Source organism: Rhinolophus sinicus, chromosome 1, assembly GCF_057876585.1.
Source record: "Rhinolophus sinicus isolate RSI-liver-muscle chromosome 1, RSI-T2T, whole genome shotgun sequence".
Classification (NCBI taxonomy): domain Eukaryota; kingdom Metazoa; phylum Chordata; class Mammalia; order Chiroptera; family Rhinolophidae; genus Rhinolophus; species Rhinolophus sinicus.
In genome coordinates, this window is record NC_142501.1 from 6,381,379 (window position 1) to 6,401,914 (window position 20,536).

Sequence of the window (20,536 nt, forward strand, 5' to 3'; positions counted from 1 at the left end):
AGTGAAGACTGAATTTACCCGGCCCGGCTTAAGGCCATAATTGCTGCATTTTCTCCTGTTCAAGACCTTTGAGAATGTAAGAGCCACACCTGCACAGTGGTCTGCCACCTCAGGTTCAAGGACCCAGCGTGGATGTCTCCAGGGTGGCAGGGTCCCGAGGCACACAGGGACATTTGTTTGCTTTCCATTTTCCCCACTAAAAGCTGTGCGCCCTTCCCCTGCCATGTTAGTGGGGGTCAAGGCTTTCTGCTTTGGAATGTTCCCCAAAGCAGTGAGCCTGGCTCAGCCTGCCTCTGGCTGAGAGCCAGGGGTTCCCGTCCTTGAGGGTTTAAACTCTGCCACAGTTGTGCCTTTATCTGCCATCCCTCGCTGAGATGAAGTGGGGCTGTGGGGCTTTAACGGGGCTGCGGACAGCTCTAGGGAACAGTCACTGAAAACTAACAACCCTAACCACTCCCTCGCAAAGGGTGCCAGGTCCCAGGCCAAGAAGAGCACATTTACTGTCTCCCGTAACCTGCTCAACAATCTTTGACTGACCCATTTCACGGATGAGGAACAGAGCTGAAGGAGCAGGCCAAAGGTCGCCCAGCTGGGACCAGAGCCAAGGCTGCGTGTCTCTGAGGAAGTCTGTTAAGCTGAGATTTTACAGTGGAAAGACTATATACGAAAGCACATCCTGTAAAGAAACTCTCTCCTGGTTAATTGTGCTCCATATTCAAACCGACATCACCCTCCCTTTGATCCTGATTCTGCTCCCTGCTCCAGTCCTGTGCCACATCCCAGATGCTTCCCCATCCTCTATTTTCATCACCTCAACCTTCCTTCACACTCTGATCCTCGCCACCGGCCTCTCCCAGCTCTGAGAAGCAAGCCACAAGCCCACAAAGCAACACACACTTCCTCCAAGATTCCAGAACGGCTGGGGCCCTGTTGGGGCCCACCTGGGGCCCTGTTGCCCCCCACACTACGTGAACCCTGGGGGCCTTCTGGGACAGCCCCAAAGCGTCCAACGACCACAGACCTGGGGTTACTTACCAAACCGCCCCATCATCATCCTGCAAACAAGAACAGAGAGAGAGCCATGATGGAGGGTGATGGAGGTGACCCCAAAGTCGGGTCCCTGAAATGCTCAGTTGGAGGGCCATTTACAGAAACATAAGTCACATTTGGATAAATTCTGTCCCGCTCTAAGTACAAACGAGAGGGCGGGGCAGCAGGTCCACTTACTCTGTGGTTGTGGTCAGTTCCTCTGTGACGTGGCTGGAATGGAGCAGGCCTTCCCGCTTCTGAAAACCCCAAAATGAACAAGTAAATACACCAGCACCTGGGCAGGCAGAGAGGACAGGAGGCAGGCCATTGCTGGCAGGGTAGCCGTGGCCACCTATAGGTGGCGGGGACCCAGAGACTGCCTTGGGGACAATAAAAGAACAAGGGATTGTGTAGAACATCCAAACCACACCCAGGTAGGAGGTCCGCAGTTGACGAGAGGGGCTAACCCTTTTGGTGGCTGGAAGCTGCCCCCCAGCTTCACGCCCAACCCGAGGGTCTCCACATTGCTCTGAAAGCTGGCAGCCATGGGGGCTCTCGGGAGAGACACCCCAGCTCCCAAAGGGACCCCCTACATCCTGTGGCCGGGAGCTGAGGAGCACTGAGGAACAAACATGATGACAGGGAAGTGTAACAGACACTCGCTGGCTTGAATAGGACCCCCCAGAAGTCATGTCCATCAGAACCTCAGAATGTGGCGTTTTTTGGAAATGTGTCTTTGCAGGTATAATTAGTTAAGATGAGGCCATAATGGGGGTGGCCAGATGGCTCAGTTGGTTAGACCGTGAGCTCTGAACAACAGGGTTGCTGGTTTGATTCCCACATGGACCAGTGAGCTGCGTCCTCCACAACTAGATTGAAGACAATGAGCTGCAGCTAAGCTTCCAGAGGGGCGACCGGATGGCTCAGTTGGTTACAGTACAAGCTCTCAACAACAAGGCTGCCGGTTCAATTCACGCATGGGATGGTGGGCTGTGCCCTTTGCAAATAAAGTTCAAAAACGGCAACTGGACTTAGAGCTGAGCTGCGCCCTCCGCAACTAGATTGAAGGACAACGACTTGGAGCTGGTGGGCCCTGGAGAAACACACTATTCCCTAATATTCCTCAATAAGATTTAAAAAAAAAATGAGGCCGAAATGAATTAGGGTGGGTCCTAGATCCAAGAGAAGAGAAAATGGAGACAGAAACATGGACACGGGAAGAGGCCACTTAACGACAGAGTCAGAGACTGGGGTATGTGTCTACAAGCCAAGGAACTCCTGGCGCCCCCAGAGGCTGGAGGAGCAGGAAGGACCCTTCCCTGCAGCCTTCAGAGGGAGCACGGCCCTGCCCACGCCTCCATTCAGACTCTGGCTTCCAGAGAATAAATGCCTGTTGTTCTAAGCCCCCCAGTTTGTGACATGTTGTTAGAGCAGCCCTAGGGCCCTAACACGGTGTGTGGCAACTTCTCCTGGAGCCTGGCAGGTATGAGGAGGCAACATGGTGGGGCGGTGGGGCGGTGGGGTGGTCTGCGTATCACAGGACCTCCGGGTGGAGCTCGGCGGCCAGCTAAGCAACCACCACCGAAAGCCCCCACTTAAACCCCCGGGGGGACGGGGAACTCACTTCCTGCTGGGCAGTCCACTGTGGACAAAATGCGAGATCCAAGATCCCAGCTTCCAAGGCTTTCCTGAGCTCGGCCTCCAGGGCACTCTCACGGCTGGTTCTTGTGAATAGTTACTACCTTCGGGCAGCTGTTGGCTTTGTCACAGCCTCACCCTGACTGATTCTTAGGAGAGCCCGCTGAGGGAGGCCCACAGACCTTTCATTCACTTACTTACACATCCCACGTGCATTAGGCATCTACTAGATGCCAGGCCCAGGTTAGGTATTAAATACATGAAGCTGAATATTTTAAAGGTATAACCTCAGTTTTATCATTGCAGCTCAGAGACATCAAGGCTGTCCCCAGGCCACACTGCTAGGTAGTGAATGAGGCCCTTGTCCTCCTTCCTTTCCTCTACCAATTGCCACATTCTTTGCACCTCCCCACCTCAGACTGGATAACGGGATGTAGAGCAACAGGCCAGGGGCCCTTGGGAGAGGCGGGGGGCAGCTCTGAGGTCTGGGTGGCTGGCTGAGGCCTGAGGACGGCCAGTTCCCAGGACCTCCTCTCCCCGACTCCTTCCACTTTGGCTCAAAGAACCCTCTCATAACCCTGGTCAAGGGGGACGCGCCAGCAAGTGCTTGCCCGGGTCAGTAAAACTTTCCGCAAACCCAAAAGATTTCTTTGGATCAAAGCGCAGGCCTGAAAGGAAATACCCCAATTACTGAGCTGCATGGAGCTTGCGGGGCCCCGGGTCTGACGTATGTGGGTCTGGGAACCATGTTCCCGTGTGTCCTCAGGAAGCCTTTCTCCACCAGCCGCCTCGAGGAAGCATCCAGGAGGAGGGTGGCAGGAATAGTCCCCTGGCCCTGTCAGCACCGCCAACCACAAGCATTCCTCCTTAGGAGGCAAATGAGGCCAAAGGGCAGGTAACCTTTGCCTGATGCCAGAGAAGGGCATTCTCCCTGTCGGGTCCAGGCCAAGCTCCCAGGATAATGGAGAGTCAGGCGGCTTCAGGAAACACAGGGTCAGCCAGGGCCTTGCAGACCACAGAGACCACGGCTCCGACACGTTTACAAACCAGAGGAGAACATGGAGTTGGAAATCCAGTAACAAACGTGAGATATCCAGGTTCCGAGTGTCACCTCAATGCTCTGGCAGAAGTAGCTGTCCACCAGGACCCACTGTGTCTTCCTCACTTAGTGTCCCCGATAGCCAGTGTGGAGTGCCAAGTACACAGTAGGTGCTTAATACATGTGTACTGGACAAAGTTGCAAACACAAAACCGGGGCAGGATCTGTCCCCTTAAATGCAGGGGAACAGCCAGAAAAGACTGCGCCACCTCTGTCGGAAGGACCCTGGCTCCTGGTTACATTTCTCTAAGTGAAGCCAGAGAAATGACCTTGAAACAGCCCCTGGGAGTGGTGGGCACAATGCAGGGGGAGGAAACACAAAGCAGCTTTAATGGGGTATCAATTTCATACCGCGGGTCTCAACCCTCTCCAGCGAGCAGTAAGCTCCTTCAAGAGGACTGAATTCTGATGACTTGGCTTCGGAGAGAAACAAATGTTCTTTGCAAAAATGTGGAAAACTTAAACCTCAACGCTGCCATGCCTTGGAACCCGCCTCTCTTCAAATCAGTGCCATTGTTCCTGCTCCAATCACTTATCTGGAAGCCAGAGCCAGACATACATTTTGTCTAGAGCGAAAACAGGAGGTAGCCTCTTGGGGTGGCGGGGAGGAGAAGAGAGCAGGAAAAGTACAGGGGACGAAGTCCGGTGCCTCTGCAGCAGCGTCGCAGGCAAGCCACCCGCCCAGCGATACTCACCCGCACGACCACCATTTGCACAGAGACGTGCTCGGGGAGGCGGATCGGGGCCCGGAAGTGGGTGGCCAGGGACACGAGCAGGTGCAGGATGGCTACCAGGTTCTTCCCGTGGATTGCTGGTCGGGGGAGAGAAGAAGGGAGACACTTTAGATCTGGTCATAGAGGAACCCTGAGCCTGTGTCCAGAAGGCAATAAAGATGCTGCGTCTAAATGAGACCTCCAAGGGAAGCCACTGGGGAAAAAAACCACAGGCCACGGAAAAATGAAGAGCGTTCATGAGCATCCTGTGTGCGTTTAGCTCCGGTTTCTATTTTTTTTCTTTCCTGTGGGCCTGAGGTGACTTATGCGACCACTTTGAAAAGCCTGATGCTTTTAAAAGGAGTAAATAGCAGGGTGATGAGAAGCAATCGGCAGGAGAGTAAAATTAGCACAAGAGAAGGGGTAAAAAATTACACAGAACAGGTCATCCTGGCCACTCAGCCATCACAGTAATGTGCGTTAGTATCCCTGGCACTTAAAAAGGGCTCCCTCTATGCAACCTTCCAGCTTCACAGGGCAGGCAGGCGATCAAGGGCAACGGCTCCGGGACGTGAGGCATGACTCTGCCCGCCTGGCTGCCTGCCATGGCCAGCCGCCAGCACCGCCCCGTATGCAGACCAAGTGTGTCAGTCATGAGCACGCTGTGCAGGGCTGTAGTTTTCAAAGCGCTGCTTCCCCACACACAGCCCCGCAGCCTGTGCTGTAGGCTTGGGGCTGCCCAAGGTCTCCATGCCTAGAAACCAGGGCACATCTCACAGCAGCCACAGGAGCCCCTCGCCCAGCAGGGGGAGCTTCTGAGCCACAGCCCAGAGGGCCCTGCATTGAGGATGAGGGGTCGGGGAAAGGGGCTGGGACAAAGAACTTTCCAGCTTCTCTCGATTGCGTTCTTCACCTTTCCGGTTCATGTCTTAGCTGGAAGTTCTGTGATGCCACATATTCCTACTGCCAGCACGCTCTGAGACATAGTCTGGAGGCATGAACTGTTTCCTGAGGGCCTGCTTTGATGGGTCATCAGTACGACAGCTCACTTGGTGTTGTGCCTTTGCTATCTGGGGTTGGGTCCCCTCCAAGAAGCCCACAGAGCTTCTGCCTTATAACCTGAATTCCAACCTTCCCTCTGGAAGTCTCCCTTGATCCGCCCAACCAGAAAAGACTCCCCTTACTCCGAAGCCCATGGGCCAGGGTGGGGGGGACAGAGAGAGTGTGACTCCTAACAGTGGGGATGCTGGCTTTCCCCTCTCCTAGCTGCCTCTCACAGAGCAGGAGCGTGAATAGAACGTTTAAATGCAAGGCTAAGTCGGTGACAAGTGACCAAGTGGACAACCGAGAGGACAGGCTCCCTCTCCCAGCAGCACTCACAGTCCACGGTCCACTGGAGCGCCCAGCCGTGGGGCCGCAGTAGGTCATGCACGGCTTCCAGCACCGTCTGCAGCTTCTGTTTCTGCCCAATTTCGGACTGTGTCACCTCAGCCACATTCAGCTTGCAGTCCGCCAGTTTTTCTACAGCAAGGAGGACAAGAGCGAAAGGCAGTGTCAGGAGAAGCTGGAGGGACTCAGGGCCGCCTGGTCCACCGGCTGCAATGAGGTTCCCTCCCCAGCCCGGTCCCCAGCTGGAGCGGATCACCCGCAAGGGTGGGGAGTTTGCAGGGTGTGGAGCCCAGAACTCTGCACTTGCAAGTCATTCCTATTCCTTAGACAATTACTCCACAACGAAGGGGGCGGGGGTGCAGGGATAAAACTGTGCACACAAAATGGACAAAATGATTCAAGGTGCAGTGGGGAGGCCAGGAGGTGACCTGCAGGGACAGACAGGGAGGTGAGGACGGGGAGGTGATAAGAAGATGAAAAGGGTCTGACAGGTCACCTTGTGCCTCTCTGCACGCTGCCCCCACTCTGGTTTCTCTAACATTTGGACGCAATGGTAAGAAGGACTATCAGATATTCACAGAAACCTGCAGTGACCTTATCACCAAGACTTAGCAGGAAGCAACGAGAAGGAGCCGGACAGGAACTGTCACAACTGCTCCAGTCAATTACTGGGACTAAGAGCCAGCCACGGCCTGTGTGCCTTCATTTTCCTTCCAGGCGGAACAGTAGGGGACGCTTGACCCCACACCTGGCAAGGCCGGGAAGGATCCCCAGGTTTCCCTCCTAGTCGTTTACTCCAAGACTCGGTGTTTCCTGACAGATCTCTTCTGCAAAACAACAGAAGTGACACTGTAGCGGGTGATGGCAAAGCGCTGGGCGGGACAGAGAGAGTGCCATGCTGGAAGCCTTCAGTTCAGAGCTGCTGTCGGCAGCCGGCCGTGATGGCAGATCATAAAGGTAGTCGACTCGCTTCCTCATACAGGCTTGTCACAATGGGGTTTATATCTCGCAAGTGGGCCCCAGCCAAGTTCTGTTTAACACGTTGCGTACGGATCACAAGAATCTTCGTTTTTTTCTGAGCCATGCATTAAGGACGGATAACGAGAATTCTTGTTTTTACTGTTGGCTCTTTTTACTTTGCACATTTTATTGAATTATTTGTGTTTCGTTAATAACAAAGGAAGCTGCTTTCTGCAGTATCACACCAGGAGGGATTACTAACATCATAGGTGAGTAAATCCTAAAAAATTCCATAGAAAAATAATAAATGACATAGAAGCATTTACGCTTTAAAGAGAAGAGTGCATTTTAAAGTAGTTTCTTTTAAAAACCTGCCGGAACAGAGGGGTATGAGGGATTTAAACCCCACCGTACACAACGTGTTAAGGCACATTCGCTGGATGTGTCTGCTACTTCAACGTTCTCTCCCTCCCTCAATTAGAACAACAAGCACTTTTGCTATTCCCTTGAGGATACTACAACTATACAGCAATCCCGCTGGGCTCAGCATACTTCATTCATTCATTCATTCACTCACTCACAACATAGTTACTGAGCACCTACTGTGTGTCAGTCACTTTCCTAGAACTGGATGCAGCACAGGCAAGGGAGGGGCCTAGTGGGGAGACGGCCACACCTAAAATCATCAGGTTGGGGAGCGGTGCGTGCCGGCACAAAGCAAAGCAACCCAATAAAACGCATCCTGTGGGGGACGGAAGTGGGTCCCGTTTGTACATTTTGAATTCCCTCCACCTGCAGCTAATGGGTCCCAGCTGAATAACCCACAGCTGTCTGTCTGACGAACACCCTGAAAGTACAGAGCGGGTCCCCCCCAGTATACAGGGGCCCTTGGGGATGGAAGGAGAGTCACAGAGAGCTGGTGGTCCGAGAGCCTTACCCACGGGCAGAAACGGGGAGCTCAGCATGCCCCTGCTGTCCCCTTCCACCAGCCAGCCCTGCAGACTGGACATGGCCAGTTACCTGGGTGGAGGAGGCGGGAAGGAAACTGTATTACCCTGCTTGGGCTGCATACATGTGAAGTACTGCAGACGGGCGGCTGAAACTGTGGAAATTTACTTCCTCACAGTCCTGGAAGCTGAAAGTCCAAGATCAAGGTGTCAGCAGAGTTAGTTTCTTCTGAGGCCTCGCTCCTTGGCTTATAGATAGCTGTCCATGTGTCCCCACCTGGCCGTCCCTCTGTGTGCGTGTGTCCTAATCTCCTCTTCTTAGAAGGACACTACTTATACGGGTTTAGGGCCCCTCCTAATGACCTCATTTAACTTAATTCCATCTTTAAAGACCTTGTCTCCAAACACAGTCAGTCTGAGTCCCTGGGGGTTAGACTTCAATGTATGAATTTGGGGGGGATACACTCAGCCCACAACAGGGACCGGGAAGCTAGCTGTGCCTGGGTGCTGCCTGAGGCTGGGTCTTGGGTGTCTACCCTGCCTGATGGGGTACAGGAGCAGCTCAGGACTGTGCCATGGCCAGGACCCCTCTCTTCCTAGCACAGAAAGAGAAAGAGGAAGAGGAAAATGGGGCAGAGTCTCAAGTATGGCAGGCAAACGGGTGATGGCCAAAAGCTGGGCTGTGAACCCTTACTACACAAGGAAGGGCTCGCCTTTTGCAAGGCCGTGCCCATGCGCTAGAAGCAGGACAACAGCCCCCGGGGTCCCCTCAGCACTCCAGCATGGGCACCCTCACGCATCCCATCATGGGCTACCTGGGGAGTAACACTGCAAACCAGATTTACATCCACAGACACCTGCCACGTGGAAGAGGGTCCGACAGCTACTTCAGAATCTGCTCTCAGGAAAAGGGACACATCTGGGGTCCTGGTGGTGACTCACACTTGGCGACTCACACTCAGGTGACCAAGTCCATTCTCCTTACCTCCCTCACTCCTGCCTCCCCTACCTCTCTCAAATGCAGCGTCCTCCTCCCTCACCCTGGACCCTTCACAATCCTTTGCTGGCTCTTCCTCTTCCTAACCGATGATGGCTGACCACCCAGGGCCCAGTCCTCAGACCTCTTCTCTCTCTAGAGATGTACAGACATCAGCTTTGGCTTTGGTGCTTGGCCAAAATCTATTTCACTTTGGCTTCTGCCTCTGGAAAGCTGAAGACTCAAATGCCTGTGTTGTGTCACCCCTGGCGTCCCTGGGCGTGACGATCACATGATCACATAGGCTCCTAGTGCATCTCCTCAGTGTCACATCATTAATAAGACCAGGCAAGACATTCTGATGTTCTGTTAATATCTGAATAGTCTCTCCCACTGTTCTTTCCTTCAGTCAAAGTGGTATGTCAAACCACTTGACATACAAAACATTTTGGCATTGCTTTATCAAGTTCTTACACAAGACACCCAAACAGGATGGCACTGCAGCTACTCCACAATAAAAAGGCTGCCTCATGTTCTACTTTACAGATAACAAAAGTGATGAAACAGGACTCTCTGGCAATGACAGCAGCTTCAGGGCAAGTGCTGCATTTGCTGGGGCCAACTGAAGAGGGAACCGAAAGGATGTGACTTGAGTGGGCAAGGACGTCTTATGTGACACCTGCTCTAACGATGCCCCATCATTCTACTCCAGGAAGGGCACTGGGCTCATTTACAGGCAACCAAGAGTGAGATGCGGGTGCAAATTCATTGCCTGAGAACCAGCTACAGAGTTCCATGGCCACGCTGCTACATCTCAGGCTTGGAGACACAATTTTTCAACTGATTGGGTGAAGCCACAGATGCATGCAAAAGAATTGGAAAGAAAAAAATGCGAGTGCAACACACGTAAGTTTGCTTCTGAATATATTAGAAAATATCTCCTTTAGGCAGTGAGCAAAGCGCCAGTTCAAGAGACTGTTTCAGTAAAAGAACATTATCACCAACATCAAACTCTTCAAGACCAAGAGTTGAAGAGCAGCTAAGCCTTTCCCAGGAGAGGGAGGAAAGCTGATAACCCAGCACAGCTTCACCGTCAGGTCGGCCCAAGATCGATGCTCCTCTATCCTCCTCCACTGAAAGTGTCTTATCGTTATAAATGTCCGGGTTGATGCCCTTGAGAGCAACAGTGCCGAGAATGACCAGACCAACACTACAGCCTGAAACATCAAAACTTTGACCAACATTTTAAATAATAAAGTTGTGATCATTACTAAACAATCTTGATAACATTTCAGATTTATTCCTGTGCCACGGAAGCTCATTCTAAGACGTGGGTTCCTGGCTCGGCCAAATAGAGATGTTACTTCCTGGCCATTCTGCATTTAGTCAAGTAATGAATTTGGAACACCCTCTCCCGGTGAGGCCATCTGTCCCACAGCATTAAACATCATCTCTGCTCTGCCGAGCTCCAGCCTCCCTCTGAAGCTGACTCGGGGAGGACGGGCATTTCAACCCCTCACTGTCCAGCCCCCATGCTACCCTCAAGGGCTTCCTCATTGACCAGTTGCCCAGGACACAGACCTGGCAGTCAGCCTTCATGCCCCTGGCAGCTTTAACCTCCAAGAGATCTCACCAAGTGCACACTTCTCAGCCTGAGACACTTCATCTAATGCCTGGGCTGCGGTGACAGTGTCCTGACTGGTCTCCGGGTTTCTGGCCCTTCTCCCCCTCCACGCTGCACCAGGAGCCCAAGTGACCTTTAAAACTCTAACTCAGATCATGTCACAGCCCTGCTCAAAACCTCTAGTGGCTTCCTGTCACTTGGAATAAAAGCCTTTGTCGACCAGGGCTGGATCTGATCTGGTTCCATCCATCTTCCCAACCTCATCTCATCTCCTTTCTCTCTCTCTCTCCTTTCTCTCTCTCTCTCTCTCTCTCTCTCTCTCTCTCTCTCTCTCTCGCTCGCTCGCTCTCGCTCTCTCGCTCTCTCTCCCCCCCACACCTCCTGCAGCCTCTGTTCACTGCTCTTTAAACACTACAGACTTTTCCTCATTTCAGAGTCTAAGAACGTTCAGATGTCTGCGCAGAGGTCACCTCCGCAGGTGAGCTGCCCGACCCCTCCCCAGCCCAGCCACTCCCCACCCCACAACCCTCTGATTTTCACCTTAGCTCTTGTCAGTCTCTTCAAGCATCTATTTGCGTTTGAGGTTGAACCACCCCATAATACTTCTCTTTCTTCCCTCTGCCAGAATCTGTGTGGGTGGCTGAGGGGCCTCCTTTCTCTTGTTACCCCTGCGTCTCCAGAGCCTGGATCCACACAGCAGGCTGAAGAATCTTCATTCAACAAATGAAGAAATGACCAAAACAAACAGAATCTTTTTTTTTTCCCTCCAAAGAGGGATTGACTAAGGACAAAACAGTTTGTGAGCCACCAATCGTCATGGCCTTCGGAGTGAGTTATGTGACACGGTTCCCCTCCCCATAATCCCAGGAGGTTTCCCGCCAAGATCAGCTGGTGTGTAAGGGCCATATGCTGAGTGTGCAAACCTGCCGGGAGTGACCCAACTCCAAGCAGGGACACAGACGCTGAGCCCAGGCAGCAGACACACAACCTATGAAGCTGCAGATCGTGGGTCACCCCTCCCAGAGCAGCGCTCCTCTCCCACGCCCCCCATCCTGTCTGCTTTCCCTCAGTATCTCTTCTGAACAGAGCCCCCAAAACCTCAGGTCTCTGACTCTGTGCCCCCAACACATCCCTGAAGCAGTCTGCACTCGGCTCACCTCCCCCCTAACCCACAGCAGACACCTCTGTTTAACTATGGAAGAAACATGGCCCCACTCCAGTCTGCCAGCCCCACCCCAAACTGCGGAGCAGGGTCTCCCCAGGGGGTCTCTCCTTTAGGAAGTGTGTGATCCCACACACAAGGGGACACTGAATCCTCGCAGCCATCCTCACAGAGCATTTGGGACCCTGAAAATACATCAGTCTCTAGGGGACGAGAGGCTGTTCAGCACACAACTCGTCCCTTCCAGAGTCTTTGGATGGAGCCGAGGCACCAAGGACGCAGATAAATAAACACTCATTCCATTTCCTGCAAAAGGAGCCCATGACCTTGGAGGCAACAGGGCGCTCCTCAGTGACGCGGTAAGTGCAGAGTGACCGCGTGCCCGTCACAGAGGGACTCGGGGACTAACACCCCTGCTCTTTCTTTTCATTTTCTTATCTTTTTTTTTCAGCGGCCACTTACTGACCAGACCGCGTGCCAGCACCACGCTGAGAGCACCACAAACAGTAGTTCCGGAGCAGCCTGACGCCCCCAGTCCACAGACACGAAAGGAGCTGTCTGCAGACACCCCACATCCCTCTGCTCCCCACCCCACACCCGCCACAGGCCACCCACAAATACGCACTGGGGACCCGCCTGCTGCGGCACCTCCCATCCTGGAGGAGCGGCCCAGGCTGGAAGGTGCTCACAGTGGACGTGAGACGGGGCTCCGGCCGGCAGGGGCGCTTACCCACAGGACAGGGCTCCCATTAGACCCCCGTCAACGTGCTCCCCTCAGGTGTATGGACCCAACAGCACAGAAGCTGCAGATGGGTCCCTGTGTCTGGCAACTCTAGTAGAATGGCCACCGGAGAAACGATGAAAGGACAGGTGACCTGAAAAGCCTGAAGCCCAGGACCTGGGGTCACCACCTGGGAGCTGTGGGCTCAGAGCTGTGGCTGCCAGTCCACTGTCAGGACATACGACCATTCTCATCACGTAGAGATTTGTGCGGTCCAGCCCCAGGGCTGCCCTGCCCTGTGGCCCTGCAGGGGGCGGGGGTGGGGCGGGGTTGCCCTTCCTGTGGACTCACCCAAGAGCTTCTGCAGCACCTGGCCGTCATACACGTCCTCCTCCAGCTGCTTCACGATGATCCTGTCTTCCACCAAGACGTCGTTGATCCAGTCGATGAGAACCTGGGGGAAAGGCAGGCGTTACGGCCTCGCTCACCAGTGCCGTGTGGACCCAGGCACGACCGACCAGAGCCCGGGCAGGAACCGAAAGCTACTGGACATCAAGACGCCACACACGGGGGCCAAGTAAGTCAGGATGGGAAAGGCGAGCTTCGCCCAGCCTCCGGGGCGGGCAGGAGGGGGCTCACCCAACCCCCGGTGGTCAGGGCTCCCCTGGGAATTCTGAGAACCCAGCAGAGGGCAGCCACCTCATAGGCTGGCCCTCGTCCTATGGGGAACTCTCAGCCAGAGGAGGTGACAAAACCTGTGCACCATGGCGTGGAGGAGGGGGGATTCAGTGAGTAAATGTTAGTAGCACTGCCCTTATCGTCCAAGGCAGTACAGGTGGGACAGAAAATGTCTGTCCCCTCCCCTCCCATAAAATCCGCACCAAAACAGTCCCGGGTCACCTTGAGCCTAAAAGCTATAGAGGAAAGGGGATCCCATATGACCCATTACTGATAACATTTTTACTGATACAGAATTCACACACCATGTGATTCATGCATGTAGCGTGTGCGGTTTCGGTGGTTTTTAGTATACACACAAAATTGTGCTGCCATCACCATAATCAACCAGGAACATTTTCATTGCCCCCAAAAGAAACCTCGTGCCTATTAACAATAGTCACTCCCCATCTCCACTTCCCCCACTTCCTTCCAACCACTGCACTATTTTTTCTGTCTACAGATTTGCCTGTACTGGACATTTCATATGAATGGAAATGGAATCATAATATGTGACCTCTTGTGTCTGGCTTCGTTCACTTAGCAGGATGCTTTCCAGCTTCATCCACGTTGTAGCGTGTGTCAGTCCTCTGTTCCTTCTTGTGGCTGAACAATAGTCCACTGTATAAATATACACATTCGACTGACCCATCCATCAGTTGATGGGCATTTCGGTTGTCGCCACGTTTGGGCTCTTGCCGACAATGCTGATACGAATGTGGGTGTACAAGTTTTTACGTGGACACGTGTTCACTTCTCTAGGCCAGCCTTCCCCTTCAGCCTTTCTCAGCAACTTTTTCCATCCAATTCACTGGTGATATGTTACAAAAGAAGACGGTTTCAATTGGGAAAATATCTGTAGAGAACTAGGGCTCCCGCTGAACAGAACTGTGCGTGGCCAATGCTGCTTAAGGTATTTCTTCTCCACAAACTAAAATGGTCACCTGAACACACGTCATCAAAAATATGCGTAGTCCATGATTTTCCTGTTCAAGCAAAACTGATAAAACTATCTAAATGGCCCCAATAACCTCTTGGAAATGGAAGTTTGCTGCCCCTCTCAGAGATGAACAGAAGGGCACGAAACCGGAATAGAGTGTTCTCTGCCACCCTTGGAAACATGCAGCCTGCAAAATTGGCCACGAAGCAAATTTCTGCGAAGCATATTCTAGTTCCCCACTAACTAAAAAATATTAAATCAGATACATAATCCCGTGAAGAATAAAAGTAAAAATAAAGGGAGGTTTGGAGGAAGAAAGGTGGACAGCCCCATGGCATTACATACTGGTTTTGTCAAAGCCACCCAGAAGGGTCGGCAGGATGGAAGCAGCTGCCCTGCTCCAGCCCTCCTCTGTCTCCCTCCCTGAGGGTCAGGCAGCGTGCGGAGAGTGCACTGGCCATGACAGGGCACCATCAGCTCCCGGCCAAGCTGTCTCCCCTCCCGGCTTCCGCCCTCCTCTCCAACCACCCTTCCAGTTTCCTTGGGGGCCCTCCTTGTCTCCTCCTTCTCCCCCTGAACTTTAAAGGTCATGCTCCTGAGACCTTGCCCTAGATGACGGCTCTTCTCATTCTATTCTCTTCCGACGCCAGCTCACACCCTCCCACAGCTCCAGCGCTGTCCCTGCCCCCGAAACCCCTCCACCTACAGCTCCACCTCTGCACCGCGCGGCTCAGGTGTTGCATGAGCTCCTCTCACTGGACTCATCACCCCCAACCCTGCTCCTTCACTGGGAGGGAAACAGGACACCACCCACCAGTTTTAGGAACCTGCACTTCACCCTCACCCCACTTCTGCCTACTTCTTAACTGGCTCCACTTCTCACCACCTCCTCTCCCACTTCCCCATTCAAACTACCTCCCAGGATCAATGCCACAGCCCCAACCGAGCCCCCTGCCTCCTTGCTGGTGTTCTTCAAATACTCCATGCTCGCCTCTGCCTCAGGGCCTTTGAACATGCTATTCCTTCCACCCTGAACACATCCGCCTTCCCCACTGCCTGTGCAGCTCTTACTCATCCCTCTGGTCTCAAGCTTCTGTATCATTCTCTGACCGCCCCACCCCACCCAAGGCCACAGGCCCCCACCGTGGCTCTTACTGCACCCCAGTGCCGTTTTCCTGGTCCCGTTCACACCTGCACACCCCTTTGTCATGATCTCCACTACTGGACGTTAAGCCCTCTGAGGGCAGGAATGATGACCATCTTGTTATGCCTTGTCTGTGGCTCTGTCTCCAGCACCCAGCACTCACTGCCTGGCACTGGAGCTCTATAAGCAGCTATTGAGTTAATTACCTAATTACTGAGCACCTACTATGTGCCAGGCTCTGGGAATAAGTAAGACAGACCGGGCCTCTGTCCTTGAGGCTCTTACATTCTAATCTGATATTAAAAGACAAACAAGGACATGCTCTTTCAGGCTGTGATCAATGTTACAAAGAAAATAAGGCAGCAGGGTACAGAGGAGCCTGACACAGACCCTCAGCCAAGAGATCAAGGTCAACATCAGCAACTGTTTTGCTTAATGCCATAACCCCAGTGGCTAAACTTGGCACAGACCCCCAGAGGGGGCTCAAACTACAGAACTGCCTACAGACCCAGAACGGTCTCTGGGGCATGCAGACATCTGGTTCCAGAGGCTGCCTTGCCGAGGGCCAAATCCTGTTGGAAAACACCGGATAATGTTTCTCCTGTGAAGAAACGAAAACTTCAAAAATTCCATCGCGATGTCTGACCTGGTCAAAGCCCAAATATTAAAACCACAGACAAAAACGGATGCAAATCAAACTCCATGCCACAGGCCAGGGGGTCAGCTCTGGGAAGTAAACACAACTCACTGTCAGTCTCACTGCTGTCCCCATGGAGGTACCGTCTCCCCCTGGACCCGACCCGCTACTTCCAAGGTCCCCATCTTCATCCTGTTTCACAAGCCTTTTTAAATATAGCACCAGTCATGGTTTTTAGGGACGTCCTTGTTTGCAAACCCCGAATCCTGCAAGCAAATGTCTAGGACATAACTTAACAATACCCTAGGCACCGTGTTCTTTGCAAATACATTTTATGAGTTTGCTTTACCAGGATGAAAAATTACTTTTCCTTTAGTTCCATCTGAATGACAATAGGACCTGCTGCCTGTCTCTTCCCAAATTATGACAGTTATGTTTTAATCCCTTCCAAACTGGCTCGTCACTGCTGAATCCGCGGAGGACGCAGGCTTATTGCAACAGGCAGGAGGCCGTCCCAGCCGGGTGGAGCCTGGAGCGCATTACGGGGCGTCTCCCTGCGGCCCTCATAGCACCGTCTTCCCCCAGAGGCACGTTTTTATGCAGCTGACTTTCTTCACACAGACAAAGGGAGGAAGAAAACAGAACTTAACAACTAGGAAGAGTCTTGTCCGATAAACTAGGAAATGAGATGTGAAATCTGCTTGTGGGGAGAAACGTGGATCCCAGGGATGACAGGGTCAGCCTGCTTTAGACCAACGTGCTCTCAAATGTGGAGCCTTTCTCTGGCTATTCATTCCAGAAAGCACGAGAATTGCTATTCTCTCTTTCAAAGATCATTCAACATAGAAAGTATCTCATCTGTAAACCGCTCTCTGCCTGGGCAGCACAAGCTGTTCACCTGTAAGTGATTCAGGATGCTTCTGGAGGAGGCTACAGAAAACGACCACAGAACGAAACACAGCCTACGAGACTTAGGGTAAGTCTTTCGGGCGACTGTGTCACTCCTAAATCTGTACTACACACCTGCGCGTGCTTACCTGGCGCAGTGACGTGGACTTGTGTGCACGACTCACCTTATCCTCACAATGACACTGGGAGGGAAGCACTACTGTTCTGAGCCAGGATTTGAATCCAGGAAAACAGACTCCGGAACCTACTGCACCCTTCACCCTTAACCTACCGTAGTCACAATAGGTGCTCAAAGAGAGCTTGTGAATGAATGTGGGAGCCCGGGTTATTTCTACAGGAAGCAGAGGGCAGCTGGCAGTATTTTACACAGTGACAGTCCTGAGGAAGCAGGGTCAGCAGGGTAAGTCTACAGAGGGAGACAGGACAGTGCCCAAGGCAAGAGGTGAAACGAAAAGTGCACATGACAGAGAACAGAGAAAGAAAACACGGGGACTGATCGTGCTTTCTCAGAAAGAGCCCTGCGGTCCCAAGACCGGGACGTGGCCAGCGGTCAGGATGTCAGCCAGGTCTCACCATGACCTGCTCAGAGCTGCACATGGGCCACGCTCGGCACTAAAAACAACTGTTTCTGAGCCAAATCCCTACAAAGAACCACTGGGAGGCCTTGCTGAGGCCTACTCAGATTGAATCAAGCTGGAGCTTGGGTAATTAGAGTCCACAGTACAGGAAGGCTATTCTGAAAAGCAGTAGGAATCACGCCGGGGACGTGGAGGGAGGTGTTCTGTCTGAACCACAAGGCCGGCTGGCTCCCAAGGGAGCTCCTGGGACCACTTGCATCGTCCCCCAGCCCTCGCCCCATCCTCCTCCCAGAGCCCCCTTCCCCAAGATTTGGGTCCTGTAAGTCTGGGGTGGGTCAAAAAGACCTGCCTTGTCTTTAAGCCACATGCCCCCCAGGTGGTGCTGATGTGCCACCTCCCTTCGGCACTGCCCACCCAACTCCCTCACTCAGGCACCAGGCACCCAGCATGTCTGACTCAGCCCGGCGTGCGGACAGGCTTCCAGGCACTGGGGGCTCGGCTGCAGCAAAACCTTGACAGCCCTGACAGCACGGATTACACTGTGGAGGGAGGAAGAAGCCCCAAACCAACGAGTAAATGTGTAATGGCAGCGGGAAGATCAGAAAGAAAACGAGGCAGGGCAAGGAGGTGGGGTGGGGGAGCGGCATGGGCGGAGGGAGGGGCTGGAGAACATGCTCGGAGGAAACATGGAGAGAAAACTGACGTGGAGAAGGTACTCCAGGCCCGGGCAAAGGCCGGGCACGCAGAGCAGAATCTAACCTTGCCCAAAGGGCAGTCTGGCTGGTTCCTGGGTCCCTTGGCAGTGACCTCTAAGTGTCAAGAGTGTCCTGCTGGATAAAAGCGTCTTGGTTTACGTGGGAGCCTTGGGGAAGCCAGAGAGAACCCACGTGGCTTAGGGTGGGCCTTTGGGTCACACTCTATCTGCCACAGCTGGCGGCTGGGGACAGGTCAGCATCAAGGACAGGCAGCCATGCCTATGAGATGGCACCCCGATAAAAACTCTGGACCACGAGGCTAGGAGCTTCCCCGGCTGACGATGCTCCTCAAATATTGTCACAGCATTGCCAGTAAGTGACGCTGTCCACAACGCCAGGGGAGAAGGCAGCAGGAAGCACTGTGTTTGGTGCCCTCCTAGACCCTGCCCCCTGGGCATCCCCCCTCGGGTGATTTTACCCGCATCCTTTCATCGTAATAAACCATAACTGTGAGTGTAACAGTGTTCAGGGAATTCTGGGAGTCCTTCTAGAGAATTAGCAAACCCATGGCCCATCTTGGGAACATCGTGCATCGACAGCCTCAGTAGAACAAAACGGCAGAGGGAGGATGGATTTGCCCTCTCCTGGCCTGAGTGCATGAGCTGAAACATCGATCTTTTGTCCTCGGCTCTCTGGCACCACCTGCTCCCCTGGGCTCCAGCTTGCAAAGGGCGGACTATGGGACATCTCAGCCTCTGTAATCATGAGAGCCAATTCCTTATGATAAACCTCAATCTATGCATAGATGGACAGACAGACAGACAGAGAGATCCATACCCTACAGGTTCTGTTTCTCGGGTGAACCTGACAAATACAGTGCGTCCCCTTTGTGCTGTTTAAATCTCCATCAGAATGACATTCTGGTGGCTAAAGACAGGGTCACTTCCCTCACTGACATTCTTCTGTTCTGAATCATAAACTGGTATTCAAGGGGGAAAAACATCTTAATAAACTACGAATTGACATTTTTGGGTGGGCCCTGAAACTGACATTTTCAATTTCAGTTGTTTTTTTTTTTTTAAAAAGGCACCTTGCAAAGGTCTTCTTTATCCTGAATTAGATTTGTGAAAACATAGCAATGCACCCACGCAGGTCCAAGAGCGGTGGTGCAGGTGGAGATACCTCCAAAAAAGAACTTTTAGTAGAACATATCTGTGACATGCACTGCCGTAAACAAAGCCCCTGGGTCACCTGAGTTGGCCGTGGGCTGCGGAAGCGAAACAATGTCCACGGCTGCCTACTCTGGAGCTGGCAGTGGTCCAGCCAGGAGCGGCTGCTGTCGGAGCCCAGGGCCTTTGCTCGTCAGGATTATCTCCTGGGGCCCTCCTGTGGTTCAGATCAGAGCACTCAAACCTGCCATCTGGGCTTGGACAAGACAAACGCTACAAATAAAGCCTCATGGCGAAGCTGGAGCTTAGAAACCACACTGGGAAGAAAAAGCTGCCCCTTTTCACTAAAAGAAGCCACAGAGCCACCAGCCCACCCATCCTTGCTTCCTTGATTTCTGAGAACGATGCAGCCATCTTCTCGTCTGGCTGGTATCGCACTTCCAGACGAGATGCTACGAAAATGGACCATCCGCCCAGAGCAGGGGTGCCGGCATCAGACGACTCCCTCCCCAGGAGTGGCCAGAGGGGTCACATGCTGTTCAGAGCCACCTCTGAATCCTCCATCATGCTCCGGAAGGAGTCGGAACCCAATCTGCAAGGTTCTGTGCTAGTTCACGCCAGCTGCCCCTTCTGCCGAGGGCAGCGCATAAGCCAGCAGTTTCAAAGGCCCGGTGGAGCAGGGTACCTGGTGGTGCTCCATGCGCTGACCTTGACTCCTTCCATGGCTCCCTTCAGCCTCCTCACCCTCCGTGTCCCTCCACCTAACACAGCATTCAGGCCCCTTTCAGCAGCCCGCGGGATTCGTTCCTTTTGCCCACAAGAGCCTGAACCCCAAAAGCTTTGCCCCAACAGGAGCGTGCCAACCAAGACCCCCCCCCCCCTTACCTTGACCAGCTCCTTGAACTTGGGGTCGTCCTTGGAGGTGGGGTCGATCATCGTGCGCTCCTCGTTCTCCTCTGCCGGGGACAAAGGCGACAGGGTCAGCGTCAGTGGGGGCGGCAGGCTTTCCAGGGGCAGCCAACTTCCCTCGCATAGTAGGGGAGATGAACTGAGAGCAGAGAACCTCGCCATTTCCTCAGGAAGGGTGAGCCAAACGGCCCTGCATTGGCCGTGCAGCCAGTCACACCGCCCAGGGGCGGTGGCCGACTGCGGAAACTGCCTCCCAGACGGCAGATGGGCCATCCTCACGCCTTCACCTCTTCCTGAAGGGGATACGTTCATGCTCAGTCATACTCAGCCTCATGCCTCACCGACTCCCACCTTTCGGAGAGACTCTGGGAGAGGGGACCATGCACACAGGCCTGAACCGGCTCCGTGGGGAAGCTGCTCGCAGCCGCTATTAGTAAACATGGGGGAGAGCAGTCATTCACTGAGAAAGCTCCCCACTCCGTAAAATAGTTCAGACCAAAAACACTAGAAAGAAAAAGCAAATCAAAAGGACGATGTTTCGCAGCTAAATGTGTTCATCTGTACTCTGTTTCTGTGTATT

General features: G+C 53.2%; 1 protein-coding gene across 2 annotated transcripts in view; it reads right to left on the reverse strand.

Moving 5' to 3' along the window:
• The window catches only part of PARVB (parvin beta), a 90,674-nt gene that overhangs the window by 19,753 nt on the left and 50,385 nt on the right, over positions 1-20,536 (reverse strand). For both annotated transcript variants that reach the window (XM_074326524.2, XM_074326522.2), the window contains exons 3-8: positions 19,933-20,003; positions 12,610-12,712; positions 5,860-6,000; positions 4,462-4,577; positions 1,228-1,286; positions 1,036-1,055 (exon numbers count right to left, since the gene is read on the reverse strand). In XM_074326524.2, the coding sequence (XP_074182625.2) occupies positions 1,036-1,055; positions 1,228-1,286; positions 4,462-4,577; positions 5,860-6,000; positions 12,610-12,712; positions 19,933-20,003 (510 nt within the window). The remainder of the gene's footprint in view (positions 1-1,035; positions 1,056-1,227; positions 1,287-4,461; positions 4,578-5,859; positions 6,001-12,609; positions 12,713-19,932; positions 20,004-20,536) is intronic.